This window comes from Vidua chalybeata, chromosome 17 (genome assembly GCF_026979565.1).
Source record: "Vidua chalybeata isolate OUT-0048 chromosome 17, bVidCha1 merged haplotype, whole genome shotgun sequence".
Classification (NCBI taxonomy): Eukaryota; Metazoa; Chordata; class Aves; order Passeriformes; family Viduidae; genus Vidua; species Vidua chalybeata.
In genome coordinates this window covers 9647159-9657911 of record NC_071546.1, presented here as the reverse complement: position 1 = coordinate 9657911, position 10753 = coordinate 9647159, and the positions used below count along the sequence as shown (strand labels likewise).

The window sequence follows — 10753 nt, the reverse complement described above, 5'->3', positions numbered from 1 at the left end:
TTTTAGAGGAAAAGACCCCCCCCCCCATGCTCTTTGTTAAATGATGTGCTTGGAAATCCTAGAATTGCAAAATGGTTTGGGTTGGAAGGGACCTCAAAGTTTATCTTGGTTCAACCTCCCTGCCAAGGGCAGGGACACCTTCCACTGGACCAGGTTGCTCCAAGCCCCATCCAGCCTGGCTTTGAACACTTCCAGGGATGGGGTGTCTGCTTGTCTCAGAATGTTTTGTATTGCTTTTGCAGCTCTTCTCCCACAGCTGTTGTGCTCTGCAGAGCAAACCAGGACGCTGCTTGGAGCATCCCCTGGGGCTCCTGCCCAGCCTGGCTGTGGGAGCTTCAGTTCAGGGTTTTTTCCCCTCAGGACACAAGAACAGGGCTGAATTTGTGGTAGCATTTCCTCTAAGTCAGTGTCCCCTCAGCTGTGCTGCCTGTGGGTGTGGGACGAGAGGGTTACTGGAAATCCTTTTGGTCTGTGGGATGGTCTTGAAGGTGAACACTCCCAGGGCCCTTCCTGTGCTGGTCATGGGCAGGCTCCACCTGCTGCAGCCCTCCAAGCCCTGGCTTGCTCTGGACAAGTTGTGCCTGAGGAATTTGGGTCTCCTTTGCCTTCCCTCCTGCCACCAGCTGGCCTCAGTGTGGAGGAGGAGGTATGAGCTGTGCAAAGCTGCTCTCCCTCTTCGGGGTTTGGGGTGTCTAATGAAGGATTCCAGTTACTCTGAAGCCATCAGAAGATACACATTCCCTTCTGTCCCCAGCTGCCCATTCCACAGAAAATTGTGGGAGTTTGGTAAATCTGAGTCCTTTATCCCTCTGCCAAAGCTCTAGGAATACTGGCTGCTGGGGAGCTGGACAGACGAACACTGCGTGCTCCTACAAGCCTCCTGTTGCAAAGATGCCAAGCTAAAATCAGGTATTTCAGTTCCTAAGCTTTGATTTTCCACTTTTCCTCTTGTGTTCCTAACCAGATGAGCTGTGTCATTTCAGCCCTGAGGAATCTGGCCACTATTCCTCTCCACTTCGAAGTTCTGCTTTGGATGAAATTGTCTTTAATCAATAAAGGGAATAGTGAAGCCCATTGCAGGAGATGCATCTCATGAATCTATTGCCATTTGGGATCACCAGGCAGGGAACTGTCCTCCTCTTCCTTCTTCGCAGTATTTCAAATATGTCTTTGTGCCTTTGAGAATTTTCCTCCTTTTTCCTTCCCCCTTGTACCTGTCTGTGATTGTCTACTTTCTGAACAGCATTCATCACTTCTCAAGGAATTGGTGCTTTTCAGATCACCCTTAAAAAAACCCTGAAACCAGATGTGAACTTCCAGAGCTACCAAAGCACCTCACTAAGCAGTAAGTGCATTTCTCTGTAGCCACCCTGCACTGTTACAGTAATGTCCCTGCTGGAGTTAGGTGGCCTCAGGCACTGAAAAACTCACCTTGTGTTGCTTTTTACCTCTCCAGCACAGAGGTGGTGATGGGCTTTGGGAAATATCCTAGGTGATACCTAAGGAACAGCTTTGTAATTGCAGCTGGAGTAACTCAGTTTTGCTCCTGTGCCCCATCTCGCAGTCCAGCCCTTCCACAGGCTCCTGGAGCAGGAGGCTGGGGCTGCCCAGCAGGGCATGAATGAGAGCTGCTCTGCTGCCTGCTGCTCCCCCTCCTTCTCCCACCTCCTCTCCTCCAAGCTCGGCCCCTCTTGCCTTGCTCCAGCTGGAGCCACAGGTTTATCTGGAGGCGAGGAGTGTCTGCTCTGTAAGCTGAGAGCCCCGAGGAGGAGGAGGGATCTGCTGGACCCTGGAGGAGAAAGGGTTTGGCCACCCCGGAGGAAAGGGAGAGAGGCAGAGCCTGGGCACCATGGCTGGAATCTCTGCTCTTGGGCTCCTCTCCCTGTGTCAGCTCTTGGCCACAGCATCAGCTCAGGTGAGAAACCTCATTTGTGTCTCATGCTCCAGGAAAAACCTGTAAGGGTAAAAAAGAGTGATCTTTGTGTGTTGTACCTGTGGGGTGAAACGTGGCAGTAGGCAGGTTATTATTCTGATGGTTATTACGAATGTGTGCCTGGGTTTGTACCTGTGTGGGTGGGTGTAAAAACTGCAGCTTTCTGTTTCTGTAGAAGTGGTGTTTTCCCATTCAGGACTGCAATTATGAGAGGGAAAGCCTTGGAAAGGGAAGATCTGTTGATGCAAGGGAAACAGTTTGCTTTTACAACGAAGTAACAGATTTCCAGCGAATCTGATCTGATCTGGGTCTTTATCTGAATCAGAATTTCTTACTTAGTCCCTCAATCAATTTTCAAATTTTACACTTACAGCATGTTTAACCCTTGCTCACTTGAGACATGAAGCTGTATTAAACTTCCCTGTCTGGTGTTAATATTATTATTGTCAGGGAAAGTGACTCCTCTGTGAGTTTTTCATTGTTAGTGAGGAATTTTCACAGTCTGGCTTGGGAATTCAGAACTCTGCTGTGAGCAGAGCTGCTTCTACAATGAAACCTTTGTTCCCTGAACTAGAGTAAGTTGCTCTCTGGAGCCCTCTCCATACAGAAGTCATTTATTGGACCTTTCTCTCCTTCCCTCCACCTCAGACCTTTCCAAAATCCCAGATTTTCAAGTGGCACCCTGCTCAGACTTTCCCTTTCTCCTCCTGTCTTCTTTGGTGTCTCCCTGGCTTTGCCATCACCCCATTAGACTGGGGCTATAAATTAATTATTTCTAACGAGCACTTTGCACCTTTTCCACGGGCTTTGCGTTTCCTCCTCTGCCCAACCCAGAACAGGCCTGTAGTCAGAACAGTTTCCTATACAACAAAACCCCTTTGCTGCCCAGTGTCCAGTTTGCATTCCCAGTATAGGCCACCAGTAAAAGGAGCTGGAGATGTGCTCAGTCAAAGGAGTTTTCCAAAGAGCCTTGCCCTGCTCTGGAGCAATTCTGAGCCCACCCAGGCTGGCAGGGGGTGCAGATTTAGGGTTAAGCTGTGAAGGACTTGGCCATTGATTTCTGATCTAGCCCATATGTTCCTTCTGATGGAAAAACAAGCTCTTGTCTCTCACTTTTCCCCAGTCCCTTCCAAGAATTGGACCCCAAGGCCCTCCTGGACCACAAGGACCCCCTGGACCATCTGGCAAGGACGGCATTGATGTGAGTGGCACAGGGCAGGGGCTGGCTCGGGCCAGGGGTGGGGCAGGGGCAGAGCCCATGGGCGGAGAAGCTGCTCTTGCTCTCCAGATCCACAGCCCCTGGACATCCCTGGGGAAGGACCTGGAAAATCGCTGTCCTCGTTCTGCAGGAGGCTGAGCAGCCGGTGAGGTGCTGAGCAGGTTCTTTGCAGGATCAATCCCCTGTCCCCAGGGAGAGCTCAGGGTTTGTGACCCTGCTTGCAAAGTAGAATATTTCTCTTTTTGTGCAAGGTTGAGTGCAGGGGTATGATGTGTGTGGGGTCAGTGCACGTTCAGCAGTTCAAAGACAGATTTATGGGATGCTTCAGAGCATCTGCATTTCTAGAGAGGCTACAAGAGACTCAAATACGCAGCACTGGGCACTGCTTTTGTCTTACCAGTTTTATTTCAATATTGTCATCACGGTTATCCCTCACTTTGGCACATGATGTGTCGGGATCTGGCTCTCGTGTTGCCAGACATGAGTTTGTAGTGGCCCAAAAGGCAAATATAATGAAGAGCCTTTGTTTCAGCAGGCAGCTCCTTACACCTCCTGCAAAGGGAGAAGACTACATAACCCAGGACTTAATGGAGGAGAAAAATCTTGTTCTGTTACTTTTAATTGGTGTTTCCATAGAAATGAAAAATATTGCTTCTGTGCATCTGTTGGATAAGGACTGAATTGTGTCCTGTAGTTGGCAGTGGATAAAATGAGCATCAGATGGACCTTCAGCAAAACCACATCAAATGCAAAAGTCTGGTTCCTGCTTCGATTTCCATTTTGAGCAGCTCTTGTCTCTCTGAGCTGCCTAAGGAATAGTGCAGGGGTTTTTAAAATTCGTCTGAAGTACATTTATTGGAATTGGGCCCTTAAGCAACCTTGAAATAATCTATTCATTCCATACAGGTCATTTTCTTTTGAATAAGAAGGTTAAAAAAAAAAAAAGGTATGAGTTCCCTGGTACACGGTGAACAAGGAGTGTTTGTGCCTGCAGTGGGGAGCTTTCCCTGCAGCTCCCTGAGCCAGGCTGGGCTGAAGAGAGAACCTCATTGATTTCCAGCTGCTCCCTCTGAGTGTCCTTTTGGCTAAAGGAGTCTGTATTCCTGGGAATCTCCCTCTGGTTTTGTGGTTCAGAGAGAGATGTTCAGAGCTGGCACCTCAGCAGCTTCCAACTGTTTTTCATGATGTTTTTTGTGGCGTCACAAAAGGCTTCAGGGGACACCCCAGAAGAGGGCAAAGGACACTGGTTCCCATTTGCAGCAGTGGAGTCCCTGCAGCAGGGCATTGCTGTGGCCAGCACGCTTTGGGAAAGGCTGTGATCCACTGTGGAAGCAAAAAGAAGAGTTTCAGCCCTTCAGACTTCGAGTTTCAACTTCTGCAGAGAGGAAAGGGGAAAGAAACCCCATAGTTGTTCAGTTCCTGCTTTCTACAGGATATTTAACTCTGGAACAGCACCAGCATGGCTTCTGATTGCTCTTGGAAACAGGAGCCCAGGGAGGTGTCAGTCATGTGGACCTACACCCCTTTATCCACAGCTAAAATCTTTGGAAGGCTCCCCATGGGACAGGATCAAATAACAACATCTAATTAACATGAAGAACTTAGTCCTAATAAATCAAATGGCTGAGTGAAGTGTTTAAGGTGCAAAGTCTTGCAGTCCCAACTTCAGTCTGGAGTTTTGGCTACACAGAAATAGTCTCTAATTTGAACAGACTTAAAGCCCATCCCTCATATGGATAGAGGGTGTCAGGTGCCCTGTTCAGGTGAGCCTGTCTGGCTGTCCAGGGGCAGGCTCCAGGATGGCTCCTGCTCTTCAACAGGAAATTGAGTCCTTTCAGGAATTGCACAGGAGGAGATGCTGGGCTGTGGCTGGTGTTGAGCAGAGTCACACAGCCTCCCTGTGTGCTGCGCTTTTTGTGTCAGTACACTCCAAAAAATGATGGTATAAAAAATTCAGCACTGCTCTACATTTTCCTAGTGCTGCATGGGGAGGGTCATGTGAATCCTGAGTGGCAGTATCAATTATGCCACTGCAGATTGAAACCATTATTTTATTTTTCTTTTTGTGCAGAGACTGTTTTTTTAAATTGCAATTGAATATTTTCTGCCCTGTATTCCTGAACTCCATAAGCAACTCCAGCCAGGTCATCGTGACAGGTGACTTTGGATGAAAGTGGTGTGGAAGTGCTGCTGGATGTCTTGGAGCTGGGTGAGTGCTGCTGAGGTGTTCAGCAGTCTCTTACCATCAGCTGTGAGCACTGAGAGGTGCAGAGCATGCAGCTGAATTATTCAGGATATCTCCTTGGATGAACTCCATCAGCACCATTTCTCAAAGGTCCAGCTTTCATCCCTGCCTTTCAGGGGGAGCTGCAACATTTAGTCCCTCTGAAATATTTTATAATTAAAGCCTTTAAGAAGCTTCTTGTTTCATACCCAGTAACAAGCAAAATCTCTCTCCCAAGACTAGAAACAGCATGTTTTGATGGAAAGAACTAGTGACAAGTTCCTGTGAATTATTTCTGGAGATGTAATTCCCTAAATTGCTAATAAGCAATTGTCACTTTTCAAAAATCAAGCTTTTTTTTTTTTTCCCTGCTTTCTGTCTCCTGGCTTGACTAGCTGAGAAAGAGTAAACTTGCACATAGCTCTGTCACATAGCACCAGGAGAGCATTTCCTTTTGCTGACAGCCCTTGCTGTAATTCCCAGTGACCTGGCATTGGGGGTTCATACCCTGATTAGGCTTTGGAATCAGCTCTCTGAAGTTCTGGTGCTCCTGCAGAGTCCTGCAGGGGTCCACCAGGGCAGGATCAAGGTTTGAGGTGGTCCCCAGCAGCCTTTGCTGGTGCTGTGACCTCCATGTGTAGATTCCCACCACAGAGGCAAGGAAAAATGCAAGGGGCTGGCAATCCCAGGAGCAAACCACCCCTACAGCCATTTCCAGCTGCCTTTTCATTTCCAAAGAACTGCTCCTTTCATTTCCTTTCATTCCCCAGCCATGCCATGATAACTATTTATGGAAAAGCTGTGGGCAAAGGCTACTGAAGGAGTTGCTTCAGCAAGTCAGAGCATAAAGATGCCTCTGTTCAGGGACCCTCTGGTCAGTCAGTGGTGCAGGACATAAATCCTGAGCAGCTCCAGGCTGGAGGGATTTGGCCACAGCCTTCCCAGTAAATATAGAAACATGCTGCAAATCCCACAGCCCTGCACACACCTCCTGCCTCCTACTTACCAGCCCCTGGTGGGATGGTGTTATTTCCAGCCTTGCTCTGTCAATAACCACCCTTCTTCCACTGTGATTTTCTCCTTCCAGGGTTGCCCCTTCCCTTCTGCTCACCCACAGTACCTCTCACAATATTCAGTGCACTTACCCTAAAGCCAGGAGGGCAGGGTAAGCTCTGGACTGGGACACAAAGTGTTTTTCTGTGGGATGAGTTGGAAGCCAAGCTCCAGTCAAGCTCCTGATGTTCACAAATGTTTGCTTCTTTTGGGGGCCTAACAATAATATAAATAATAACAAAAATACAAATTTTTGTCTGGAGTCCTCACACAGACTTATGAATGGCATTACAATTGGCTGAGCTGGAGGAAGTGATTAAAGACTTCCAAAATGTTGTCTCACAAACACCTTTAATGCTGTTCTTAAAAGTTTCTTTATATTACAATAGAGAAAAAAATAGAGTGCTTTTGAAATATTGTATGAAAATTGTGTTTAATCCAGATTGTGCAATTGGATTAGGTGGGAATCAGCTGGGGGCTGTGCTTGTTTGCTTTCCCTGTCCAAGTTTAGTCATACGAAGAAAATCATTGTGGACAGTTTGTTCATTCTTCACTTTGTGCTAATCCCCAGCTCCTGGCAGTACCACAGCTCCATACTGTGCCCTGGAAAGCTGGAGTTTATCCCTGTATCCCTCTGTTTCACCAGGAAGACGTTTGGAAGCTGTGACACTCATCCAGCTTCCTCTCTGCCCCACTTGCAGCCAATCCCAAGTGCAAATAAATTCTAACTGTGTCTGGAAGAAGTTGAAAGTTCTGGGGGCGCTGTTCAGGAGCAGTGGCTCTCTCTGGGAGGCTGGGGATGTGGATTTCCCCAGATCTGTTAATGTAGATGTTGGAGAAGGCTATCCAGGCTCATCCTGCTTAGGGGGTAGCCTGGTTTAGAGCATCAGCTCATGAGGCTGAGCCAGGTAAATCTTGGAGTGGGCATGAGGAGAGGTTTGAGTGCACTTGGGAACACCTGTGTTGGAAAAAGTCAACAAAGGTTCAGCATTAACTCTTTCTTCTCTTTCCTCTAGGGAGAGCCAGGCCCTCCTGGTTTGCCAGGCCCACCAGTAAGTATTTCCTGCTTGGTATTGACTTGTCCAGCCTTTCAAGAGGACACAGGACATGAGCTGGCACTCCCAGCCTCACTTTCCTCTTCATCTGCCACGGAATTCCCAGGAGTGGGGATGCTCAGCACTGCCCCAGGGGACAAACACATTCTCCTGCTTCATTGCTATCAGTGAAGTAGAATGAAAGTTAAATTAATGGATAAATGAGATAAAGCTTGTGCATCACCTGTATGGTGACAGGTGTCATGGCACCAAGCCACATTACGTGGTTATTTTTGGCACTGCTCTGAGTCTGCTTCAGCCCCTCAGCCTGCCAAGGGGTGCTCAAAACTGTACCCTTTGCCTTGGCCACTTACTGCATCCCTTCCTACCCCTGCTAAGAACAGCTTGTGAGCATGTGGGAATGAGCCAAAGCACTGAAATTTAGGATTTGGATATGGATTCATAGCAAGATTCACCTCTCCTCATGGGATTCTCCCACGTTGCACGGTGTAAGATTAACACATCAACAAATCCTTGCATCCTTGCCGTGTTTCTCTTGTTGATTTGTTATCATAATTGACTGTTTACCTCATGTAGGGGCCGAAAGGTGCACCAGGGAAGCCTGGAGCTGCAGGTGAAGCTGGATTGCCTGGCCTGCCTGGAGTGGATGTGAGTATTGTGGCATCTTCTCTCAGGTTTTTTAAACCTTTCACCTAGGCAGGAGTGTTTTATTGATGTGTCTCATCAACCTTCTCTGTGCCTACTGGAGAAGGAATGGGAGCCCTGGACCTACACCTGTGTCTTGCATATCAGGAGAAATTGAAGGAGAAGCAACTCGAGGCTGAATTAAGGAATATGAGAACAATTTTGAGATGTGTTGCTGACAGGATGGCACTCTGTTGATCTTTTGGGGTTTTTTTTTACAGGGTTTAACAGGAACTGATGGCCCACCTGGCCCAAATGGGCCTCCAGGAGACCGTGTGAGTACCTCATTAGATCCTGAGTCCCTTTAAATGGTCATTGTCACTGATGGTAGGGATGATTTTCACATTCTGCTGTAAATTGGTGATATTCAAGTGTTGGTTCTGATGTAAACCCTTGCAGAATAGTTGGACCCTTGAAATGCAGCCCCAGGTGGCTTTCCATTAGGCAGGACATGAACACCACCTTTCTTCCACATGGCTTTGTACCTGCTTGGGTTGCCTCAGTGGTGGCTGTACTGGGGATATTTCAAGTATCCAAAAAGTTTCTTGAAGCAGTCAACAGATTCAGTGGTGAAGTTTATCAAAGTGAAGTTGTTTTGGCCTTTACTTGCAGTCCGAGTTGGCAGATCTGTGTTGTTTGTAATTAATGCTACTGTGTATTAATTGTTTGAACTTTTGCCTTTTATTATTTCTGGAACTGTCCATATGGTTGCATTATTAGTTGCCATAGTGTTCCCCAGCCAGCCTAGCAAGAAATAAGTTTTTTGTGCTTTCTGCATGTTCTAGCTCTGCTGAGGGGCACCACAGGGACAGAGAAACAACTGCCAGAGATGATACAGATGTCCTTCAGATCAGCCACAGTCATCACCCCCTCTTAGGCCTTCCTGTGACATTAAGGAATAATCCTTAATGAGCCACTCAGCACAGATTGTGCTGCAGTGCTTGCAATCCCCTGTCTCCCAGATGGCAATATAAGGCTTGTGTCCACAGCTGGCTTGCTGGCCTCTGGGACTCAGGGCTGCAGTGATGGGTTGGAGTTTTGTAACCTGTTCAGTATATCCCAATAATCCACTTGTTGGCCCAAGGACTTACTCAAATCTAAAAAAATCTGAGAGTTATTTAAGGGGATGAGCAGTACAACCATGTATTTGTGATATGCTCTTCTTCCTTTGCCATGTAACAGGCAAGGTTTGTGTGGCCACTGGCAAAGTTGAGTGGCAGGACCCAAACATCCTGGTCACAGCCCCAAGCCTCTGTCCATCACCACCACCCTAAACCCCACTCCTTTTCTGTCCCTTGTGCTCATCTTTGTCCCCAGAGATCCAGGCCTGCAAAATCCTGGCCACTCTCAGACATTCTGTGGCAAGAGCCCAGCAGCATCTGGGAACAGATCCCTGATTTTTAAAGAAGGAAAGCTCAGGATCACCTGTGGAATGCTGTGAGCAGTTCTGTGCCCTGTTTTGGGCTGGGTGGCAGTGCTTGCCCATGCCCACGTTAGCACACAGCTCCTGCCTTGCAGGGTAATTGAGCAGATAATTTTTGGGCACAGAAATTCCTCTCTGGCTGCCGGGCAGCAGCCCCAGACAGAGCTGCCCTCGCTGCATGCTCGGGTTTGCTGGGCTCTCTCATTTCACTCAGTCTGGCAGCATGGGGCAGACCTGGGACCCCTCATCATTTATGGGAGCTTTTCAAGGTCAGTGGTCCATCTGAGAAATTGTTTTAATTGGTCTGGTAAGAACCTGGGGAAAGGGAAGACCTCAGAAAGCTTTAGCACTCTAAATGGACAGCATTGTTAGCCTGGCTTTTTTTCTCCCTGTCTTGTAGAACATATCTCAGTCTTGCAGGACTTACTGAAATAAGCTGTTTACTTATTGCTGTGGGTTTGAATTCATGCTTAACACTCTGATTTCTTCTAAATAAGCTTAATTTTTTGAACTGGAGTGTCTGAGAGTAAAGCTGTTTAGCATAGGGAAGTGGGCTTATGGAAGCCAGTTTTCAGTAATAATTTATTGCCAAACATTTCTGAAAATATTTTTATCTTAGCTATCTCCTGTATCCATTAGCTTTTCTCCTGCTTCTGCTTAAAGACTGATTAGATCAAGTCTACTTGTTTTTTTGAATTTTAAAACCCCTTTATTTTTAGATGGGGTTGAGCTGGGTCCTGACCTCCATGTTAGATACTGGTGTCCTTCATTGGAAAGTTCTCTAAGGCTATTTTGAAGTTTGTTGCAGAGAAAACGTAGTTATTCACTTCTATTTATGAATGCCATAATAATCAAGTGCTTTCTACGCTCCATAGCTGTCTATTCACAGAGTAAATTACTACAAAATGAAAAATTATGGTGATAGTGTTTTCTAATCAAAAGAGAAAGAACATTGTTACCGGGAGAATGAGTCGAGTGAGACAATGTGATTAAAATTGAGATGTAAATTAGAGTCTTTCCTTTGCCTTAATGCAGTAGCATCAGCTCATTCAGGGACTTCCTGATCTCTTACCTTACCAGGAATGTTCATTCTGCTGCATTCTCCACCTTACACCCTGCAATGTATCAAAATTAGGGAGTGTAAAGCGCCAATGTTTGGCAT

General features: G+C 47.0%; 1 protein-coding gene across 1 annotated transcript in view; it reads left to right on the top strand.

Annotated features, from left to right (window-relative positions):
* The first annotated feature begins 1621 nt into the window (after nt 1-1621).
* The window catches only part of COL9A3 (collagen type IX alpha 3 chain), a 33733-nt gene continuing 24601 nt past the window's right edge, over nt 1622-10753 (top strand). Inside the window, 7 exon segments of the mRNA XM_053958941.1 lie at nt 1622-1669; nt 1672-1791; nt 1793-1915; nt 3057-3134; nt 7446-7481; nt 8061-8132; nt 8390-8443. Of these exon segments, the coding sequence (XP_053814916.1) occupies nt 1622-1669; nt 1672-1791; nt 1793-1915; nt 3057-3134; nt 7446-7481; nt 8061-8132; nt 8390-8443 (531 nt within the window).